The sequence below is a fragment of the Eptatretus burgeri genome, chromosome 11 (assembly GCF_056783735.1).
Source record: "Eptatretus burgeri isolate ZD-2024b chromosome 11, Ebu_testis_v1, whole genome shotgun sequence".
NCBI classification, from domain to species: Eukaryota; Metazoa; Chordata; class Myxini; order Myxiniformes; family Myxinidae; genus Eptatretus; species Eptatretus burgeri.
Window position 1 is genome coordinate 35,846,277 of NC_140971.1, and position 24,506 is coordinate 35,870,782.

General features: G+C 43.0%; 1 protein-coding gene across 7 annotated transcripts in view; it reads left to right on the plus strand.

Moving 5' to 3' along the window:
* Positions 1 to 24,506, plus strand: part of ZYG11B (zyg-11 family member B, cell cycle regulator) — a 108,557-nt gene that overhangs the window by 16,030 nt on the left and 68,021 nt on the right. For all 7 annotated transcript variants that reach the window (XR_015049214.1, XR_015049215.1, XM_085845991.1 and 4 more), the window contains 6 exons: positions 3,612 to 3,887; positions 7,421 to 7,687; positions 15,522 to 15,662; positions 17,265 to 17,441; positions 17,610 to 17,674; positions 18,092 to 18,191. Coding sequence is in view for 5 of the 7 variants with exons in the window: in XM_085845991.1 (XP_085702117.1) it covers positions 3,612 to 3,887; positions 7,421 to 7,687; positions 15,522 to 15,662; positions 17,265 to 17,441; positions 17,610 to 17,674; positions 18,092 to 18,191 (1,026 nt within the window). In the remaining 2 variants the exon portion in view is untranslated. The remainder of the gene's footprint in view (positions 1 to 3,611; positions 3,888 to 7,420; positions 7,688 to 15,521; positions 15,663 to 17,264; positions 17,442 to 17,609; positions 17,675 to 18,091; positions 18,192 to 24,506) is intronic.

Below are 24,506 nucleotides of genomic sequence, written 5' to 3' on the forward strand. Positions count from 1 at the left end.
TGTTCTTCACACCATTGAGAGCTCGAACTAAAGTGATCTATTGTCTTATATTTCAAAAAGTTATGAACGGATTTGGATTAAACAAGGTGCACGAGTTGGTTGGGTGACAAGAACAAGCTGATTCGATTTTGGTTCAGGTTCGGATCCAGATCCGGCCTATCAGTGGGATACAAAACATAAACTGTTAAGCCTGGAGGTATGTGCCTACCTAGTGCCGTTATCGTTCATTCTGTATCACCAAGTGTTGCTCTATGAGTAATTTATAGTCTTTGTCTGTCTGCCTGTGAGCAGAATATATCAAAAGGTTGTGAACGGATTCGGACTAAACTTGGTGGACAGGTTGGGTGTGTGACAAGGAGGAATTGATTCGATTCTGGCGAAGTAACAGATACTAGAATTTTTTTTTTTTTTGAAAAGTGATTTTTCATAATTGATAGATAGGTCCAAAAATGATATGTAACATGATGTTTCAAAAAGTTGTGGACAGATTATTACAAAACTTGTTGGATGATTCCGGTAGGTGACAAGAACGAGCCGGTTAAATTTTGGTTCAGGTTCGGATCCAGATCCAGACTATTAGTGGGATACAAAACATAAACTGTTCAGCCTGGTGGAGGTATACACTTTCCCGAGTACCGTTCCAGTTATCCCGTCCCCCTCACATCTGGAGATGGGGTTTGCAATTGTGTGTGCATGCGTGCGTGCGTGCGTGTCTGTCCGGGCCATAACTTTTTTCACCATTTGAGTGTTTGTCATCAAATTTTCAACAAAGCTTTATGGTGAGAACTAGTCTGGATCACCATGTTTCATGCACCTCACCACACGTCTCTGCAGAGGCATAGCCATCTTTGACCATGCCTGCTTTCTCCGTGAGTGAGGGAAGAGGGGGAATGGTTGGTGTTGGTTAGTGGGGGTGATGGTTCAGGGGTTATGGGGGAATGGTTGAAGGGGGGCGGGGTATGGTGGCGGAGGTCAGCCAAATATATTTTGTGCTCTGACTGAATATATTTTGATGGTTTTGGAAAACTTACCCCGGGGAAGAGATGGACATGTAGGTGACCCGAGGATCAGTTATTTCACGAGTCTTTGTATAGATAGTCCTTGGTCCCTTGTCAAAGGGCTGTTCAGGGGCATGCATTGGCTTGGATGCTCGGCTGTATTTTTCCAGTGTAATGTATCCCCCTCCCCCTTACTTTCAATCTTTCTTCTTTTACATCATCGTTCTGTTTCAACGGTCCACCAATAATCTCCCCTTCATCAAACATCCTTTCAACACTCCCTCCTTCACCCCATGGGTCTTGCCTTCAACCCCGTGGCCTTTCGGTCGTCCCTCAGTCCGGTGGAATTCCTCTCCGTGTTCTCTCCATTCCCGCATTGCTGATTTGGACATGTTTGACCCATGTGCGGTCGTAAAACCCATCGGGTGCTGCTCTCACGTGCATGTTCATGTCGCATCTCACATACATGCTCATCATGCTTGGTGTGAGGTGTGGTGTTTCTCACAGGCATGGTACAGTGCAGAACAGTGCGAGTGGGCATTTTTGTGGGGGGGGGGCTGGGGGTTTTCGTTGCGTTGCGCTTTTCACAAGTGACGCTGTGGACCCGCCTCCATCGGCTGTGGACCAATGAGAGGGAGAGAGCAAAGGCTTGTGGGGGGGGGGGGAGAGAAGAGAGCTGATGTGAAGAAGAAGCAGAAAGGCAGTAGTGAGTGGGCAAAGCTCACACGAGCAGGGACGCAAAGAGCTTGTGAGAGAAGAAGAGGCCAGAACAGAACATGACATAATTAGCCCGTCAGCAAATGTTCGTAACTTGAAGGAGGTTGATTGTGAGAGAAGCAGAAGTGAACGGGAAAAGCTTTCACGAGCAAGGACAAAAAGAGCTCCTGAGCAGATGGCTCAGAGAAAAGAAAGGCTGGGAGAAGCAGAAAAGCAGAAGCGAACGGGACAAGCTCGCATGAGCAGAAGACTCAAAGACTGAGAAGACTCGTGAGGGAAGGAACAAAAGCATGTGAGGGTCCAACCAACCATTGGGACCATACTCTGTGCAGAGCGTTGGTGCTGCCAAGGAGGGTAAATAAAGGAAAGTTTCACGAGCAGTTGGTGTCTCGCTTCTGTGGAAAAAGAACACTCCTACCACGAGCGTAATACTGCCCTCTTGATCCTGTCAGCCATGAAGGACGAGGAGGGTGAACGGCGGAACCTCATCGATGGGCGCCTGAGGCTCAGGCAGATTCTGAGGCAGAGGAGGGCAAGTCGCCTGGAAAACTCGCATATCTGGGACGCCGGAGAGAACTCGCCTACTGGGTCTGAACACCTCAGGGACACAGCTGCATGTTCCCATCATGTCACATCACCACTGCCGATCTTCCCCATCCATTTTTCTCCAACTCGCCTACTGCGTCTGAGCACCTCAGGGACACAGCTGCATGTTCCCATCATGTCACATCACCACTGCCGATCTTCCCCATCCATTTTTCTCCAACTCGCCTACTGCGTCTGAGCACCTCAGGGACACAGCTGCATGTTCCCATCATGTCACATCACCACTGCCGATCTTCCCCATCCATTTTTCTCTGCATTCTCTTGTATATTTGGGCTGTGTGAGGTGAGGGAGAAAGGAAAAGGCTGCTTTTCTTTTCTCCATAAATTGCTTTTATTTTAATTTCCAGTCCTTGTTTTATTCTTGTCCCCTGAGTGAATGATGGCCAAGTGAATCTCTTGGGGAAGTAAGATTGTGTGGAAGAATACGTGTCATGGTAAAATCTGCTCTTGTATGCCCTTGCTTTCTTGCTTAAAAATACTCGCTTTTAAATGATTGCTTGTGTGGGTGTAAATTAAAAATCGTTTGTTGTTATTTCCAATCTGTCTCGGTTGTCTTTTCCTTTATTGGTCTGACACAATGCACAAGTGTAGTTATTTGGGAAGTTGTACCCCAATAATTTGCTTTGTTAGCCAGCGCACACTCACTGTAACGCTTGGCAGTAATCCGACTGTGCGCTGAGGGCACGTGACCCTAAATAGCCGGCTGATCGAATGGACTAGAATGCAAAGATGAACTGATTACATTTTTGGTTCAACAGGTCAAAGGCTGAACTAATGTCAAGTGCTCTTTAAGTGAAAATCTGTGTTACTGCAATAACTTGTGAACCACTCAAGATATTTCATCCATACGTGACAAACTTGTGAACTGTAATGCAAGGATGATCATTGATTAAATTTTCGATTGAACAGGTCAAAGGTAATTTGCCCTTTGAAAGTCATTTTTCAGACAATATCTCGAGTTAGAAGTGTCTGATGTTTGTCTCTCTTCCACTTATCCACCCCCCCTCTTGCTCTCTCGCTCTCTCGCTCTCTCGCATACTCTCTTTCAAGGGACCTTTAATTTTTCATGTGACCTTTAATTGAGTTCAAATGTAACATGGGCAGACGTATATTCTTTGACTCATTCACATCAAATTCTATTTCCCAGTTCTAAACTGACACACAAGGGAAAATACTTCTGAAATTTTACCAACGTTAATGCTCCGTAACACAATCACCTTGATGATACTACTACACACACTTTTTGATATCTTTTTATATATATTTATATATACCATTCCCCTTGATTAGACTCTGGAGCGCCTGGCTGTAGATGGCATGACGCTGTCATTGGAAGAGCCCGCCGAGCGCTGTTTGGGCCGCCTGCTTGCACTACGCTGCTTAAGTGTGCGTGACGCCACTTTCTACACCGATGACCTACGAGAAGTTGCTGCCCTGCCAAGCTTGGAAACTCTTGACATTTCCAACACATCTGTGGCAGACCTTTCCCCTCTTCGTGCCTGCCGCCAACGTCTCAGATGTCTCACCATGTACCACCTCAAGCGCCTAAAAATGACAACAACGCAGGTGAAATGTATCGTGTGAGGATTGTAGGTTCCACAAAAGTCCTTTGCAAGGATAAAGGAGCAGAAATGCTTTATCTGAAAAGGTTTTCATTACTCGACCAGCTGGATATATATTTTTAAGTGTCAAAACAAAATGCATGTTTATGAGGGAGAATAAGAGGAATTACTTATAAATAAGCATTATCACTCACACCTTGGGGGGGAGGGGATGGGGTGGATAGAGTGGTGAAGTTGAGTCAACAAATATGACAATTGGGGTGAAATTGGATGACGTTAGAGTTTGGTTGGAATGAGATAGAAGTAAAGAGCCAGGAAGGAAGGGGGGTTTCATCACGTCGGGGGAGGAGGAGAGGGTCAACATTTAAACCGTTTTTTTTTGGTCTATTGAATACAAAGATGATTCCGAAGTGCGATACATTGGCATGGCCTGGAAAAAAGAAAGTATCCACTCAATCGCCACTATTTAGTGCTTTCCTGTGATGTATTTCTTTCTTCTTTAGGTATTGTGTTTTTTTTTTATGGATCCACCAACGAAGTCGCCGGAGGCATTATGTTTTTGGTTTGTCCCTCCGGCTGTCTCTGATAGGTTTTCGTTTTTTCGATAACTTGATAAACGGCTGAAGGGATCCAAGTCAGACTTGGTACAAGTACTGTATGTACGTACATTTATGCAAAGATGAACTGATTGGATTATGGAGTCAAGAGGTCAAAGGGCAGAGGTCCCGTCAGGTAAAGATTCCGTTACCAAGCTAACGTGTGAACCAGTGATGGGATTTTTTTACCAAACTTGAAATAAGTACATATTATGAGGCAAAGATGAACCGATTAAAATTTGGCGTCAAAGGTCAGAGGTAATGTCAGGTTAAAAATGTGATACTTAAGAACAGCTGAAGGGATTTAAATCAAACTTGGTACATTTATGTATAATGATGTAATAATGTGGGTAGAGGCATATCGGGCGACGTTGAAGTGTGCCGTTCTGCTTTGTTGACCTTTCAAGAGTGTCTGTGTCATCACCTCATAATTCTTGTGATAATATGGTGAGGCCAATGGTCCAGTATTTTAACTGAATAATTTTACATCACTTTGAGTTATACATGATAAAATGTGGAGTGACTAGGCCGAAAAGTCTTTAGGGTTTGTAGTTCTAAATGCTCATTCCAATAACAGGATATACCCTTTTATCTTTGTCCATGTTATTACCCTCGCCGAAGGAGAAGGTATTGCAATTGGGTCTGTTTGTTTGTCTGTCTGTCTGTTTGTCCTCACAGAACTTTAGTGTTTTTCTCTGCAACCGCTTGTCGGATTGAAACGAAATTTTCACCATAGGAGCGACTACTCGTGTAGAATGTTTTATTGGGAGTGATGACGTCATAGGTGACGTGGTGTGGCAGCCATGTTGGAAAAACGGAAAAACTTTGGACTTTCTCTGTTCCTGCACCAAGGAAAAAAATTGAAACTTGGCACATGGCAATTACTCGCCATGGGGAATGTGCGATTTTTTTTTTTATGATGTCATAAGGTGCCTTCGTTATGATGTCACAATTGCAAATGTGGAACGCTACATCTGATCAGTATGAAAATTTTTGAGGGTTATCTAGGGATAAAATGGTCCACAGAAATAAATTTGATGACGTCATCAGTTATGTAATTCGGCAGCCGTATTGTTTAAAAATATGTATTTTAAACCTTCAAAAATCTTCTTCTCTGAAGTGGCTGAATATATCGAGGCGAAACTTTACAGGTATGACTGCCTATACATGAGGAACAAAAGAATCACACATATGATGTCATAGGTCACATTGTTTGGTGGACAGATTGAGGGGAAACTTCACACAAATGTTCCCCAAGCTTTGGGGATACCAGGGTATTCATGAATAATTGATGTCACATGGTCTGGCAGCCATATTTGATTGAACAAGAATATTTTAAAAATTATTTTGCTTGAACCAATTAATCAATCAACGTGAAACTTCACAATTATGATCCAGTAATGATGGGGAATATATGTTTTAAATTTCATCCTGATCAGACACATTGTCTAGCAGCCAGAATTATCTAATTGTTTTGATCTGGGTTCTTTTTTTATTTTTGTTTTTATTTTTTTGAATAAGGTTCACTTGGCTGTGCCTGGATGGGTTTGAGGGTAGAGGAGTAGCAGTTGAAATGTGAATCCTATCCAGGATCCTCCTGATGACTTCATCTTTGCTTTTTGCTTGTTTGGGATCCTTCTGATTACTCCAATGCAGGACTGTACCTATTTGTTCTTCCATTTGAATTGAATTTATTTTAATCCCATTCTCAATTCAATTGAATAATAATAAATTTAAAAAACATCATGGGTCATGGTCAGCTATCCAATCAAAGCGGGGCGTCTTGGTACCCCGTCATCACTCCCAGCAGTTATAGAGTGGCAGTTCTAGTTATGTCTCTTATTAATTGTGTAACACACCAGTACACAAACACCACAGAAAACAAGTCCTGGTGAGGGTCGCAATCTCTGATTGCTCTTTTTCTTGTTTTAATTGTTGCGGTATTTAATGTTTGAAAGTCATAAATATATTTACCTTCGCAAACTTTGTTGCGAAGGTTATGTTTTGATCGCTGTGTATTTATTTGTTTATTTATTTGTGAATATGTGTGTTTGTTTATTTGTTATTCGCATAACTCCAAAAGTATTGAACTGAATCGCAGCAAATTTGGTGGGATGATTGGTTATTAGCCGAAGACCATTTGATTAGATTTTGGGAGCGATCGGATCAAAGGTCAAGGTCAAGGTCATGAAAAGGTCAAAATCGTCTTTTTACCATAGCGCGGTCAATTTGTATCCAATTTGCATGCAACTAATGCCAAAATGTTCAGAATTCAATGCCCCATCTTGTGATATGTGACATGACACAATGACGTAATAACCCTTATTAGCGGTTGGGAGTCAAAGGTCAGGGGGGGTCACGACATTGCAAAATGTGCGGTTTTAGTCATAACACGGTCAATTCTTATCCGATTTGCATGAAACCAACACCAAAATGTTGACTGTTCTGTTCCCCACACTCTAATACCAATTACAAAATTAAGAGTACAAAGGTCAAGGTCGAGGTCATGAAAAGGTCAAAATTGTCATTTTGCCATATTGCGGTCGATTTTTATCCAATTTCCATGCAACCAATGCCAAAATGTTGTGAATTCAATGCCTAATCTCGTGATATACGATATGACATAGGAAATTTAATGTTTTTAAGCCATCATAACACATATGAGATGGCAGATGTGGTATGGGATTAAATACCCTCACAATCAACGGTTTCTGGGGGGGGGGGGGGATGTAGCGTTGGCGAAGGTATGCGCTCTACTGAGTGCCCGTTCTAGCTTTATTCTGAAATCATCAGAATCACTACAATTTAAACAGGTGGAAGCTAATCAACATGGTGTGTGATTGTGAAGGTGATTGGTTACACCTGAGCTTGTTTTGTATTATAATTGAATGATTTTGGTGATCTAATCCTCATGTCCCTATTATGTATTTTTTACCATTAGGTGCTGGATGTCTTGTCTGAGCTGAGTCAGCTGGAGCATCTGGACATCTCTGATGACAAACAGTTCATTTCAGACATGGCAGCCCGTTTACTAGAGCAGCCGCATCTTCTCCCAAGGCTTGTTTCTCTGGATATGTCAGGGCGCAGCGGTGTGACAGACAAAGCTTTGCGGACATTTCTGGAGGCTCATCCAGTTGTCCACTTTTTAGGTCTATTGGCTACCGATGCTGGATTTGATCCATGGCTGAGTGGCCGCACTGCACTACGGGTATGGAGAATTGACCTTTTGTTACTAGGCTATGGGTTAGTTTCAAAGCAGGTTGTAAGAGGAGAATGGTTGAGCAGGGGTTGAGGAGAAGTTGTGAAAAGATAGTGAGGAGCACGTCAGGAGACATGCGGTAATAGGAGACGGCAAAGGTTTATTACTATTGAATTTGAGGTGAAGAGGTCTCCACATGAACATCTCCAGAACCTTAGAATACAAGTGGCAGTAATGTTGTACATATATTTATTGACTGCATTTCCTTGATTACAAATGTGTATGTGGAATTTTATTTATTCTCCTTGCACACATCTTTACTATGACAACATCTTGATATACTCTTCATGCCCAATGATTTAAAGTCAAGGATGTTGATCTCCTTCATGTTCTTTTTTCTTTTCTTCTGAAGCCACGTCAAACATTTGACAACGTCATCCAAAAGACAAAGCCTCATCCAAATTTCGGTCGAATTGCTATACATAGTGATTGGATTTGAACTTGTACGATATACTCTTGAAATTATGCAAGCATCTGTGAACAGGGCAACGTCCCATTTCGCTTCCCACAATTTTATTTTTTTAATTTTTTTTTTTAACCTCAAATTTTATAAAATCCCACAATATATATATATATATATATATATATATATATATATATATATATATATATATATATATGTATATCTATATGTATATGTATATATATATATATATATTTGAATATCTATTTGTTTGCCTGCGAACAGGATATCTCAAAATGTTTGGGACGGATTTGGACAGATTCAGTTGAAACTTGGTGCAAACTTGGTTGGGTGTGTGACAATGACAAACGAGAAGGGCACTCGGTAGAGCGCATACCTCCGCCACGCAATGCCTGATCCACGAGAACGTATCGGATCCAATACATTTTAAAAATATCCTGCTATATAATATAATTTACTTTTAACTATACACCTCCCATAACCACCTGTTTCTGTTGGAAAATGTTTTCTACCCACTGCGTTTGCCGATCCAAATTCACCAATCACCTCACAATTTTTCTTCAACCTTTCCTTTACCTAATCTTATGCAATCTTTTTCAAAACAAAATAATAATAATAATTATAATAAACTATCTCTTACCCAACCTATCACACACCCAACCTGTCCACAAAATTTCATCCAGATCCATCTACAACTTTTTGAGATATCCTGTACACAGACAAACAGACAGAAAGAGGTGAAAACAACCTCCTTCACCTTCGGTGGCGGAGGTAAAAACCAACATTGTCACCACCAGGACTCGGAATACGTCTCGTTGAGAGACCCAGACAGGATTGGGTCAATCTCCTCTGGACTCCCTCCAGAGAGGATTGCTGGGAGAGAGCACTTGGGCACCATACGTGGGCAGCGTACTCAAGGATGGGTCTAACAAGAGCGTAGTAAAGCTTAATGAGCGTGTGAGCATCTTTACATTTAATAAGTCTTCTGATAAACCCAGTCATTCTGGTTGCTTTTGAGACAACTTCGTTCACATAATACTTCCAGGTAAAATCCCTGGAAATGACCCAGATATTTAGAATGGTCAGTGATTTCAAGAATTTGAGAGCCTATTGACCCGAACGCCGTGAACCTAGTGGTCATTGAACGCAGGCAGGTCGGTGGTCTTTCAGTTTTCTACCATCTCCTCTCTGGCCTCACGCCCTCACCCCCTTTGCTCTGAATGTGATATGTCCCCACCATATTTGCGCAGGGTGCTCAAGGTCCGCCAGCAACCCCCTTCTGGTAAAACTACCAAAATCAAGAATCACTGCTCACCTTCACTCTTTCATTCGTTTTTCCACACTTTTGGAACAAACTCCCACACTCTCTTCCATTCCACTCTTCCCTCCAGGTCTTCAAAATAGCTGTTCACCACCACCTCTTATCTCCCCCCCATCCAAAACCATGATCTTTTTTCACTCCCATTAATCCACCCCAAGCCCACCTCCTTCAAATTCCCTGCTTTCCTTCCTGAAAGTCCCTGCAGTGTCCATCTTGTTCACCCCGTGTACCCCTACCCCATCCCTCTCCCTTCCACAGATCTCCTCATGTCTCTGTTCCCCACTGTTTTGTCCTTCCCTCTCCCACCCCTCTTGTCTCCTGCTCCCCTTATTGTACGTTCTGTGTGTTAGCTCTCATACGAGCCTCGACAATGTATACAAAAAAAAACAAAATAAAATCTATCGTGTGAGCTGGTTTTGGTGGGTTTCTCCAACGAGTAAGGGCCATCAATTTAGATTTATCAACATTGAGTTTCATCTTATTCAGAGAACACCAAATTTCGATGTAACGTCAATAATTCTGCAGAGCGAGCTCATCATCTTGAGCTGAAATATCTCTGTAAATTACAGTGCGACACATCTGAGCTGTCCCGCCATGTGGGAATCTAAGCTGTCATACGATTAGATTTAGGTGAAGATGTGGTTCCAGATACGAGAATTTTAAAAGTGATTCTTCATCACTGAGAGATGGGGCCAAAAACGATATGTTTTTTTTTCATGTTATTTTGGGATTCTAAAGGAAGAAACTGTTTATTCAGTGAAGATTCAGTTTGGGGATATTGAAAAGGAGAAGGGATAGGGAATTGAGGAGTAACTGTGCATGGCAGTTTGAGGTGGCAGACTTATCCAGCATTAGGGTCGAACACACATTCATTTCTGGCTCATGGCAGGAATGATGGTTGGTTTATCTCTTTTGGGATCGTTTTTTTTTTTCTTCTTTATCTGTCTGGTTTTGTGTGTTGGCTGTTGGTGAGGGGAGATTTCTCAATTGCCACCAGGGCTTTATCTAAACTCCTTCCAGGCTCCCATTGTTGATGTTTATCTGTCTTTGCACTTTCTTCCTCTTTACATTCCTTGTTGGAGAGACTTGTAGACACAAAAATAATAGTATATTTATGATCACTGCTCTGACCAATCATGAGATATATTTATGACTTCTGTATGAGATATGCTCATTCATGAATGCAGGCTGCTTGAGTTCCTATCTGAGCTTTTTTCATCATTGTGCTGTAATATAAGGTTCAACTCTGATATCATGTGCTGATGTATTCATCGTCTTGGAATATCCTTTCTCTTCATGAGCTGTATGTACGGTACAAACCTCCATGAGCATTAGATCGCTGTCGACTCAACAAAATACATCCCAAACTCTTCCTCCATTTTTGATGTGCCATTCAATCTTTCAAATACATTGTCAGCAGGAGCTTGTCCACTGCTGTTGTTGTCATAACTGTGCTGAGAAATGTTTACCAGTCACTTTATGAATTTGTGATCAGGATTGTTTACAGATCTTAGGCCTCCAGAAATTTGGAGTCGTCCTTGGACTGAACTTCCCATGGACACCGATTTAATTCCCTACCATGATTGTGACTTGACAATTGTTTCCTAGAACACAAGAACGAGAAGGTCTCAATTCCTTGATTCTCCAATGCAAATGGATGCAACCGTTGCACCATTTCCTGCTTCGATGAAACCACTTTGCATGGTTTTGGCTCCTCTGTGCACAAGAAACATGAAGTGTTAATGATGTCCAATACGACTTATTTGGCATAAGTTCTCAGAACATGTACCACCGATGGAAGATCTGTCCAATGAACAAATTGTTATGAAGAAATCTATAACAGTTTACTCATCTTGATGATGCGTGGATCATCTCTGGTACCATCAAACCAAAAAGTTCATGGAGAGACCTCATTCAGGTCACTCGATCGTTACAACCCCTTGTGATGATTGTTCTCTTGTCTCCCTTGCCAGGAGGAACTGCTTTTTAACAGCACAATCTATCAAGGTACTAGAATGGCCAGACTCGGTGGCATGATGGTTAGAGCGTCCACTCAGAGTCTGGGAGGTTGGCGATTCAAATCCCAGCTGAGTAATACCAAAGGCTTTAAAAACGGTACGTGTTGTTCCTTGCTCGACGTTCAACATTTAAAAGGATAGAGTACGGACAATCACCATAGGTCGGCATCCACGGGGAGGAAGAAATTGCTCCTTAGGAAATTCCCTGCTGAGTGTGGTGAGAAAGGTGGCGCCATTGTTGTGGCGTTGCTGGGACACAAGAGTACCCCCGGGAAGTGACGGCACTTTCCCCAAGCTCATTGGGTGTGTTTGTCTCATTTAACAGTCCTGTGTTGTGTCTCATGTAGTCATCTGTATGTCCATGTGTGTGTGTGTGTTGCAGCTCCACTGCGAGCTTTAGATCTTGTAAAAAAAAAAAAAAGTAGAAATAAAAGAAAGCGAAACCGATGATTGAATATCGACCGATATCGCAGCCAGTTTGATGATTAAGATTAGTAGGATTGTTCATCGAGTTAGCAAGTGTGGCTGCAAGGTTGGCATTTGTGTTGTGAAATGATGATCTTGTGTAGACCTTTTGGAGTGGGAAAGTTTCCAACATTTCACCAATAATTATGTTGTTGATAGCATGCAGTGATAATGTACTGATATATATTTTCACAATGATGTCATTGTTGACCAGTGACCAATTATAGATTTTGTTACATTAGATTTTTCTAAAAGTGTTTGTATTACATTTTAATCATCCCATTTTCTAATTTTTATCTTTAATACATCTTAATAATTCTCACAACCCAATTGTACAGTTCAATTTTTTTTTCAAATCTATAACTGCGTACTGTAATCACATAAAGTGCTAAAGTGATTTATAAAATGTTTCAGTACACCCTGCAGGGTACACTCAGTGCACTGAGGCACACCCTGCATTGTGGTTATGTTTGTGCTTTTTCACACATCATATTTCGTATACCCACATGACTAGAATCTCTATTCTAGATTCCATTGTGTAGAATTAATTATGGTCTATTAAGCAAAAGGCTTCATTCAAATCCTAACCCTTGCACCAATATAATGTACAAATGTTTTGTCCATCGGTGTTTAGGATATCGTTTTTTTGCCTCTGTCCTATTCGTGCTCTCGGCACATAAAGGGTATTTCAAAAGTCTTGGTACTATTTGTATTTTGTCTCCATTGAACATTGTAAATTTTAATTATTACTTATCTTTCAGGTTATATTCAAGGAAGTTGGAAAATTGTCTTCATCTAACTTTCATTATTCTGGAGTGAATATTCTATACACAGTTTAACAACAGTAAAATGGTCAAATGGTACCTTGATACAAAATCTGTGATCAAGACTCAGCAGTTTTATCGAAAACATTTCAAAAAGAGAGACCCACCCAGCAAGATCTGTATTCTTCACAATGTCAAGAAGCTCGACATGTAAGGCAGTGTTCACAATCTGAAGCAATTGGAAAGTATCTCAAAATGTAAAGCCTGTCCACTTTATACTCAAACTAAAAGGGCACTCGGTAGAGCGCATACCTCCGCCACATAATGCCTGATCCACAAGAACATATCGGGGCCCATTACATTTTTCAAATATCATGTTGTATATCGTTTTTGGCCCTATCTCTCAATGATGAAGAATCACTTTAGTAATTAAATAATTCTCCTATCCAGATCCGGATTTGGATCTTCACCAAAATCGAATCAATTTGTCATGGTCACACACTGAACCTGTCTACCAAGTTTCATCTAAATCTGTCCACAACTTTTTGAGATATCATGCAAAATATCAGTTTAGCCTGACATCACTCAATGGTGAAGAATCACTGAAAAATTATCGGATCCGGATTCGGATCTTCACCAAAATTGAATCAATTCTTCCTTGTCACACACCCAACATGTCCACCCAGTTTCGTCCGAATCCGTCCACAACTTTTTGAGATATCGTGCTATATATCATTTTTGGTCCTATCTCCCAATGGTGAAGAATCACATAAAAAATTATAGTAGTCTGATCCGGATCTGGATCTTCACCAAAATCGATTCAGTTTGTCCTTGTCACACACCCAACATGCCTACCAAATTTAATCCGGATCCGTCGACAACTTTTTGAGATATCCTGCATGCAAACAAACAAATGGGAAAATAAACACAGGAAGAGGTGAAAACATAACCTCCTTCACCTTTGGTGGCGGAGCTAATTAAACGATGAAAATGACAGTTAATAAAACAATTGTACATTTTATTCATTTGTGTTTTCCATATTCTCATAATAAAGGTTTGTTGAAGATTTGATGACAAAAGCTCAATTGGGAAAAGTTATAGCCTGGACATACACACTGAAGCTCATGGTAAATAAACAAAGAAACGAATTTTTTTTTTTTAAACGGAGCGTCTTGCGCTGCAGATGGGCTGATAAGGCTTATTTGGTTGATATTTTGACCTGATTGTCATTTAGTCTTCTCCATAATTCTCAAAATAAGGGATTGTTGAAAATTTTTTGACAAAAGCTCAAATTGTTAAAAACGTATGGCCTGGACAGACAGACAACCATCATCATGACATACCAAGCTTGATGTTGGCTTAACGGTGAAAGGGGAACCCAAATGCTCAGACTACATCAATGCTAATTTATCCCTTGATACCCTACAAAATAGATATGATGTGTTTTTCAGGTTTCCCAATTTAAAGTAGGTAAGTTTGCTATTACAAGTCTAAATCTTCTTCTGAACAGATTAGCCGTGACCTCACACCTGGTAGTCGACCATCATATCTGTAATGTCTCCAGGTTACATCGTGCGGTATGATTTAACTCAAACCTGTGAATAACTTTTGATTTTCCACAAATATACCTACGCAAATATAGTAATGGAAACCAAAATGGTTCCAGACTACACCAATGGCCCTAAGTTTGCTAGAAATTGGAAGTGGTTTGTCCAAAATACCCGAGTGTGGATTGGGCTTACAAGATGTTCGTTTTTGTGCTCGGAACATTTTACAGAGCACGTGATGAAACAACAGAGATGGTTCGATCTTGTGGTTATCCGCCACGATTGAGGGAACATGCCAGACCCACGATTAAGCGGAAGAAAGAGCCGTCGCTCAAAACTATAACACCATCTCTCCCCAGCCCCCAGCATATGTACACGAGTGATTTGAGCGGTGAAAGAAACACCTGTTGCCATTTCCCCGGCATTTACCACAAGAGCACCTGAAAATAATTAACTGCCTGTGATTAATGATTCTCAATGGTTTTCAGAAAAACAAACTGGGTTGTGGTTCCCCTTTAAGTTGGCTGGATTAGTTCTGAGATGATGAGATGATGAGATGATGCTGAGAACACAGTGACGGTCAACCAGAAAGAATTATCACAATGTAATCCGCAAGTTTGCCACTGTTATTTATTGGCACAGGGCTGACTTCAATACCTACTGGTTACAGCAGGCCCCACCCCTCTTACCGTTGTGGAGACAATAAATCTACTCTCAGAGAGAGTCAGTGACTGGGTAATCTCCCTCAAGACAGAGCACATCTGGTCTTACATTTCCCCAGACTTATTTTTGTGGGGCTACACAAAGGACAAGGTTTACAAAGCCAACCTCATAACATCCAGCAGTACAAGAGAGCTATTGATGTGTGTGTAAGATCCATCTCACGTCTCACATACAAGGGGGTGACACAAAACTTTGCTGTCAGAGTGAACACTTGCCAAACATGCCATGGAGGTCACATTGAACATGTCATTCATGCCGTTCTATCATTGTAAATCAAAGTGCCAAATATCTCCTGAGTATCTACATTATAATGGATGATTGTTAATTTTGAATCTTGTACACCTTTTTCAAAATATAGCATTGAAATTGTGTCAAGACTTTTGAAACACCCTGTAGATATATCATGAATGAGAAAAAGGGATTATGTTTTGAGATAACAACAGAGTTACAGGAATTAGAGGACAAACGAGCAGGAAACACTTCAGGCAAGTTGTATTGTGTGGCATGGTGGCACGTGTTAGATTGCTGGTGAGGCGACTGAGGCACAAGTTACGGAAGCATTACAGCGGTATGCTGAGCGTGCTTTCTTCATCCGAGAAGCTCTCTTTCATCTCTTCAACCTCACTCCAGGCCTGTCACGTCCTCGCCCTGACTTACTGAAGGTTCAAAATTCACAGCATGGTTAATATCTGCTTTAGCCCTCCGCCCCCCCCCCCCCCAAAAAAGAAGTGTTGGGTTTCCGGTAACATGCTGCTCAATGAACGGGGTAGGTAGGTAGGGATTTTTTTTTTTTTTGCACGTGTTTAAATGGAAGCAGTATAGTATTTCAGAATCTGCATCTTGTGAACTTTAACACGTCCATTGTGAGATACCAAATTATGGGTAAACAGTATTGTGTCCACAAGTCGGAGGATTAAATGATACCAATTTAGTATCTCTACAAGGTTTCCTTCAAACATTGCAGCTGGTCTCAGCAGTGATAAATGCAGCATCTCATTAACATGGTTGAACAGGACATTTTAGGGAGTTGAAGAATACTCATCTCCCATTCATCATCCCTGAAAATCTTGTATATTCAGACATTAGACCCTTTCCAGTTGACAAAAGTCTGAGATTACACCCTTTGGGGGTATCCATAAAGTATAAACTCTTCAAAATAAGAAACTTTAACCCACCCCCAGCTAATGCACTTAAAATTTAATCTGCATAAACCGGCAACATATTAATTGTTATACATCCCACCCCCCCACCCCAGATATGCCCCTCTCTTCTCCCTCCTCCCCTCTCTCCCTTTCTCCCCCTCCACCCTCACCTCCCTCCCTTAGGCATCCTCTTTCCTCTCCCTCCTCCCTTTCCCCTCACCTCTCTGCTCCCCCCACCTCTCCTCCCATGTATTCCTGTCAGCAAAGTGACAGGTGGTATTTGCTGGTATAAAATAAAATGTATTTACTGTTTGCAGGGTATAAATAGGCCCCTCCCCCAACAAATTACAGTACCATCAATTAAATGCACAATCCAAACTGAGATAATGATAAGATCTTGCAATTTTTCTTGCTTTGTAACAAAACTGGCTTAAAATAATTTCCTAGAAATTCAGTTCTGCGTTTTATAATCGTGATTTACACTTCGTTTTCGATTTTAGACCATTGTTCACAATAGGCTTCTTCTTCTGCTTCTTCATCTTATTCTTAACAATATACCTTTTCGGATTTTTTTTGGTGGTAGCTGTTTTTCGCCAAACATATATGTCAAATGCAAACCTCATGGGTCTGACATCTCATGTGTCTTGGTGACCACGTCGGCAGTTTAAGTGAACAAAACAAACACCAAATGTCTGCACGATAGCCATGACCTCTGTCAAAGTCGGGAATGTCTATCCAAGGTCCATTTTCCGACTTTGAGCAAGACACCATCGATGTGTCGCAGGTGGGATGTGCGATGGTTTTAAAATGTTGATTAAACTTTCTGACCCCTTAACTGAAATATACAGCCGCTGATTTTCTCTGTTGAGATCACGGTGGTCAACAATAGCACAGAGTAATGCCGTGCACATAAAATGGCCACCCGGAAGTCGACCCTTGCAAAAAAAATAATTGGGGCCGGCAGGAATTATTGGGGTAGGTCGGGTTACCGGAAACTCAACATTTTAAAATTATTTTTAGGCCTCATTCTTGATATATTTTTAATCCCATAATTTGTCATCATCAATAAATCTACCTTTGTGATAACATGATTCATTGTTTTCTGTTTGCGCATGTGCACAGTTAGTTGCTTTGGGCATGGCAGCACACCCTCAGAATCTGGCTGTGCAGATCGCAGCAAGTGCCTGTGTGTTCAATCTCAGCAAGCAAGAGATGGCGGCTGGAATGCCCATCCGCCTATTAACGCGAATTGTCTCCCTTACACTAACTGCCATGCGGCAGTTTCCAAATCACCAGCAGGTTAGCCAAATGAAAGGTTGCTATTTGAAAAAAGAAAGAAAGAATACTTTCATGAATGCGTTGTTGTGACGTGATCAGCAGAATGGTCCACTGACTGATCATAAGCTTCGCTGCTGAGATGCTTGTGTTACTGCCTTGCTGTCTTTTTATCTCTCTTCCTGTGTCCAGCTGCAGAAAAATTGCCTGCTATCCCTCTGCAGTGATCGCATCCTGCAAGATGTGCCATTTGACAGGTGTGTCGGGAAGACCAAGGGAGGGCTAGTGAATGTGGGTAATTAGGTTGGGGAGAGACATTGGGATGTTAATAAAAACATATTTTGATGTGCTAGAAAAAAACCAAGACGATCCTTTCGTGCTGCCGAGCAGTTTCATTGGCTAAAGGGCATGCTCCTGGACTGGTCGCCTCTCTGATGCAGGATACTCAAATGGCTCATTTTTTTATCAAAGCTGGTACTAATTTTCCCAACCTCGGAAGGATGATAGGCTTGGTCAACCCACCTGGTGTTCTTTATTGCACGACAGTGGCTTGAACTCAGGACCTTAACTCAGGATTGGTAGATTAAAATACGTTTTGGTTGAGCTTAGAGCTGTAGTATAGAGCATTTCAAATGTTGGGATGTTAAGCTGATGGATATAATGAATGTTCCCAGGTTTGAAGCTGCAAAACTGGTGATGCAATGGCTGTGTAAACATGAGGATCAGAACATGCAACGTATGGCTGTTGCCATAATATCAATCCTTGCTGCAAAGGTTGGAATTTTCTATACAAACTTTATCTTATTCACCATGTTGGCATTCTTTATTCCTCTTTCTCAAAGTTTGCCTCTCATCATGCCTTGTGTTTGTCACCTCTATTTCTGAAGTGTTTCTGCTCTTTAACAAACTACACATATATCTATGAAGTCTCAAAGAAAAAATACTTCCCATTGAAAAAATAAAATCATGCTGAAACTTCCTCCAGTTCTCCCTAAAGACTTTGCAGAAAGCATGTATATATAAATTTCACAAAAAATAAGCACCAACTTTCAGACTGTGATAAAAGCAATGAATGCACAGTTAAGCAATTTTGTAGTCATGTGTATGCAAATCATGGCTGTTGAAGAAAGAAATCCAATCAGGAAATTGCATGTGCAACATGGAACGTTTCAATTATTGTCATCTCAACTGAGCGATCCTGTGGTCCTGCATGCAAATCACATCTCCCAAAGAGTCAGTGTACACTGTACAGTACCTTCAAATAAGTATTTACACCCCTTCACTTTTGTTCACCACTCCTTCTCGATTCCATATCCAAGCGATGCATGAAATCATCGCCGGCATCGAAGGGAGGGAGTATTCAGTTTTTACACGGTTTGTTTTCTTATTTTTCTGGGTGATATCTTATCCATCCTTTGAGTGCGGAAGCTGGAATTTGGGGATAAAAGTGAAGATGTGTTTTAGCAAAAACGGTATTTAAATTTTTTTTTTTATAAATCAATCAATTGATTTATTACTTAATTATTATCGATTTATTAATGATTGATTTATTTTCTTTCTCACTTGGGCAATATCTCAGTCACCTTTTGAGCTCAGAAGCTGATATTTGTATATGACAGTGAGCAAGTGATTTGGCTATAAAAGGTATTGTTACGTTTGAGGGGGGGGGGTATGCATACAAAGGGTAATTAGGATGTTTAATTAGGTATGCCATGCTGTTCGAGTTTACCAGGATCTCGATGTAATAAGTAACAATTCAGTGGTGATAAGTTGTCTAGTAAATGTTCATTTCTTCAAGGGGGGAAATGATAATTGTCACGTAATTAGATAGGGACACGGGATAGGGTAAGTGTGTCTGCGTAAACCCCTTTTGGTATTCTCTGGAGACTGGCCGTGATGTCACAGGACAGTGCAGCGGATGGCTCCGCCCCGTGATCACGATTGGCAGAAGGCGACGGCGGTGGGCCAATAAACGGCTCGATTGGAAGTGACGAGGACAGGAGGATAAAAAGTTTCTGTTCGGGGTCGAAAAGGAAGAGGAAGAAGATCGAGACAAAACGATCGTGTTTTTTTGGTGTGGAGGCTGTTGCGCGGAGAGCGTCCTTGTTGTTGTGCTGATTCGATCATGTTCTTCATCGTGTCTTGGAGCCTTGCTGAGCCTCGTTCCTCACCTTGGTTGGCTCTGGGGTTCTGCTGACTCGGAGTACGGGGTCGAACGGCGGGCGGACCTGCCTCCCTCTCCTGCTCGCAACTTGGCGCCAGAACTGGTTCCCTGGCGGCTGTGAGCGGACTTGGGCCAAGACCAGGAGGTCGACAGCACCACGGTTTCTCCTGCCCACCTGACGAGAGCAAGGCCAGCTCGTCCGACGCCGATCCAGGGACAGTTGCGTCCACACCACGGTCCAGCCTGACCACCAGAAATAGCTACGTTTTGTGTGTGTGTGTGTGTGTGTGTGTGTGTGTGTGTGTGTGTGTGTGTGTGTGTGTGTGTGTGTGTGTGTGTGTGTGTGTGTGTGTGTGTGTGTGTGCGTGCTTGGCGCCTTAGAGGGTTTGAGATCTGTATATTCATTGGAATTGTCTGTGTTTTTCCCCACGCCCGATCCCACACCATCCCGTCGAATCGCCCCGGATCCCTCTTCTTGCCGAGTCTTGTTATTTCTGGTTAATAGTAAAAACAAATAAACATCATCAACTCAGTGAAAAGTGACTCGTGCCACCTTCCTTGTCCCGTTTGCGGTAGAGCGATTAGAACCGCCATGTTTGGGTTATAAATAAATAAACCGCTTCCATCGTTTCGGCTCATTCTACGTTGGCGGGACTGTTCAAGTCCCGTGGACGTCACATTGGTGTCAGGGTGTTGGATGTTCGAACCCCTCGAAATTATATTTGGTATCGGGAGAATATACCAAGATTAAAATCTCGCCACGAATTGGAATATAAAATAACTACAGGAAAGCGCGCGAGTGCGGGAAAATTTTGGCGGGATTTTTCAAATTTAAATTAATTGGCGGCAAATGGGACTTCTGCACCATGGCGGATGTGCAGATGTTTGAGGAGGAAGGCCACGTGTCTGGCAGCGAGTCGGGGGAAGAAGGGAGAGACGGGGGTAGGGTTGGAACCTCCCCCATTCCGAGCGTGGACCGTGCTTCATTGCCCGTAACGGGGCCGGCAGCGCCGGAAACCGGTGAGATGACGATCCAGACACTGTTGGAACGTTTAATAGCGGACATGACGGTACAAATGGCAAATCAATTCGTGACACAGAGGGCAGAAATGACGGCACAAATGGAAAATCAATTCGTGACACAGATGGCAGAAATGACGGCACAAATGGAAAATCAATTCGTGACACAGAGGGCAAAAATGACGGCACAGGGGGCAGAGATGGCGGATCGATTGGGGGTAATGGGGGAACAGTTGGGTGCACAGATTGATTTAATGAGGGATGAATTGGGGGAAAAGATGGAGAAAATGAAAACTGAGATGCAGGAGTGTGTGGATGTTAAATTGGGAGAAATACAAAGTAAATTTGAGGATAGATTGGAGGAAACAAAGGTAGAAATTACATTGGAGGGGGAAAATATACGGAAAAAATTGGTAGATAAAATTGATGCAACGAACATTCGGGTTGATAAAGTGGATGAAAGCCTGGAACGTCATCGTGCCTGTGTGGATGCTCGTATGCAGCTGCAAGTTGAAGAGTGGGGAGAGCTGAGGAAGCAAGGGATGAATTTGGCGGAGGAGGTAAAAGGATTGGAGGCTCGTTTGGACGAACAAGATAAAATTATGAGCCAAGATGAAGTCTTGGATAAAGGCCTGGTAGAGCCGTCTTTTGTAAGTAGAGTGTCCGCGTTGGTTGAGGAGCAGCTACAAACTCGCGACGGAGCCTTGGAGGAGGTTGTGCGGGCCCAGAAGATCCTGCGGGAAGAGGTGAATCTGTCCATTCAACGTTTGGAACAGGAGGCAAAATTGACCCATGAGACCCTCACCACAAAACATCTTTGGCCACAGTGGGCTCCGAAATTGGATACGCAGCCACAAGGGTGTTTGATCCCTGGGCTGGATTCGGACAAGGGAGAAACTGAGAAGCGGGCCACCGTAAAAGTGATCCCCCTGGTAAATTTTGACGGGTCAGGGAGCGTTGAAGCTTTTCTGACGCAATTTGAGTGCATTTCCCGACTAAACGGGTGGAATGAGCGGGAACATACAGGGAATTTGGTGGCGACGTTGCGGGGACCAGCCGCAGATGTGTTAAACGTGATCGCGGAGGGGATGTTGACCAGCTCCCACATTTGCGAGGCGTTGAGCCGTCGGTTTGGGTTCGCGGCAAACTGTGATCTGGTGCGGGCTCAGCTCCAGCACCGCAGATTAAAGCCGGGTGAGACAGTGCAGGAGCTGGCACAGGACATTTACCAATCAGTCAGGATCGCGTATCGGGACCTTACAGTGGAGGCATGGGACAGACTGGCACTAGAGAAATTTTTAGCTGCTCTTCCTGACCCTGAGGTCCGAGCACTAGTGGAGTTACAGGATCCACCCACCGTTCACCGAGCGGCCGAGTGCGCGGCCAGGCTGGCCTCGTGGAATCGGCCGGGTCGGGTTCCAGAGAGGCCATCGGTGATGATCTGACAGGCGGAGATCCAAGATCAGGGAGGGGGCTGGGAGAAATTGGCATTACCCAAATGTTTCAGGAAATTTGCCAGAAACTGTCAAGTTTGATAAAGGGTAATCCGGTAGTTAGTGCGCCAAAGCGGCGGGGTCCAGCCCAGCCAATAGAGCAATTTGATTATGGCCGAGGGGGTCCGGAACCGGAAGAGACATTTCACCGATACTCACGGGGGCCTTTTATGGGGAGTTGTTTCCGGTGTGGGCGAAGAGGACACATGCAACGATATTGCCGGTACCCGGCGATGGAGGAACCCTCCAATAGACTTTTAGACTCGGAGAGGGTGAATCCTCCTGCTGAACCGCCAGGTTTATCCGAGATGCCCTTTCATAGGTCGGGTCCGGAGATCACTGTCGGGGGTCGGGGAGACTAGATTGGGCTGAGCATATACGGCCATGCTCGGCTGCTGAGATTGTGGCGAAGTGCCCTCCTTTGGTGAAAAAAATGAATTGTGGGAAAATTGGCATGGGTTTGTAAGTTCTGCTGGGTTTTAGAGTGACAATCGGGACAGTGGGTAATTGGAAACAAAGCGGGCACGAGTGGCTGTCCAATGGCTGGTGCGTGGATCGGGTGAGAAGTGCTGTGTGAGTTGTTTCAAGTTAAGAAGTGAAATGTATGGTGCACACGTTGATTTTTTATTGGACATGGTGTGGTAACAGCACAGATGCCAACCCTCCCGATTTCATCGGGAGGCTTCCGAAAATTCACCCAAACTCCCGCCCTTACGATCACTATCCTTATCCTCCCGAAATTTTGATATTTTTGCACTGTTCACTAATCAGAATGTACTAGTATGAGAATTGAATGAAAAGCATCGTCTGCTACGTATAGCATGTGGTAACTCCATAACGTTCGCTGCTACCAAATTGTACGTAAAAAATTGCAAATTCAAATGAGGAGCAGCGAAACATTGGGTCTGGATCTCGCTTATGCGATCATGCACTGAGATTTAGTGCATGCGGTATGTGTGCAATACAGTGCATGCGGTATGTATGCACAGTGTATATGCATGCGATACGCTCACTGCATGCAGCTGGGCCCCGTACCAGCCCGGCGGTCGCGACCACCGTGCGGTGTTTAACAGCCGCTAGAGTTCTACGAGTCGCGCTGCAGCTGTAGAACATCGACTTCGAAGTTACCGATGCTTCAATCCCTCGATGTTGATTACGAAATGGCAGAAAAGAAGCTTACGAAGACCAAGAAATGGTCTCAGAAGTACAAGACCGAATACAGTCTCCAATACCCGTGTATTCGAAAGTCTGAAAGAGGAATTCATCATGCGTATTGTACAGTATGCAGCGTTGATATTTCAGTTGAGCACGGAGGTCGCGATGATATTCGGAAGCACGTTGGAAGTAAACGGCACACAGACATTGCAAAGGAGAGATCTTCGAGCACGAGTACCGGTACACTTCTGAATTATTTCACCAAACAAGGGACAAGCGAGGAAGAGGATGTTACCCGAGCGGAACTTCTCTTTAGTGGATTTATTGTGGAACATAACTTGCCCATATCAGTCTCAGATCATGCTGGACCTCTATTTCAAAAGATGTTTCCAGATTCAAAAGTTGCTTCAAAGTATGGATGTGCAAGAACAAAAACTTCAGCAATAATTGGTGAGTTGTCAAATGTTACTGCTTCATCTATTGCCGATATTGCTAGACTAGCTCCATTTAGCCTAGCTACAGACGGTAGCAATGACAGTGGTGAGGCCCAGCTATATCCTGTCCTGATTTCGTACTATGACAACAGTGCTGGGATTGTGAAGCAAGGTTTGCTAAGTTTGCCTGCGTGCAAACAAGATTCCACTGGAGAAAACATTTTCAAACTGCTTGATCATGAGTTCAGTGACAGGAAAATTCCGTGGGGAAATTGTGTTTCCTTTTGTGCTGATAATGCCTCTGTCATGGTGGGCAAGCACAAAGGAGTCGCTGCTTATATCCACAAACAAAATCCAGAGTGCTACATCATGGGATGCCCTTGCCATATCATGCACAATACGGCCAAGAAGGCGGCTCAGTCCTTACCCATTGAATTAGATGACTTTCTCATTGATATTTACTACTACTTGGACAAAAGTAGTAAACGCGTCAAAGGAGTGAAAGCACTGCAAGAACTCTGTGATGCCCCGACACACAAGATTCTGAAGCATGTCGCAACAAGGTGGCTGTCCCTTGGTCAGTGCCTAGACAGGCTGATTGAACAGTGGGAGCCACTTCGCCTCTTCTTCAAAGAAGAAGTACGAAGAAAAATGCAACCAACTGTAGCCAAGACTCTAACAACGAGCAAGAAGGACGGCACTGTATCTACTGCCAGTACTGGCACTGCAGGATCGAGCACTAGTGGAGCAGCATTCACCACTACCACTGCAGTATCTGCTGCGAAGAAGACAGCAGGGACAGCACCAAAACCAATGCTGAGAG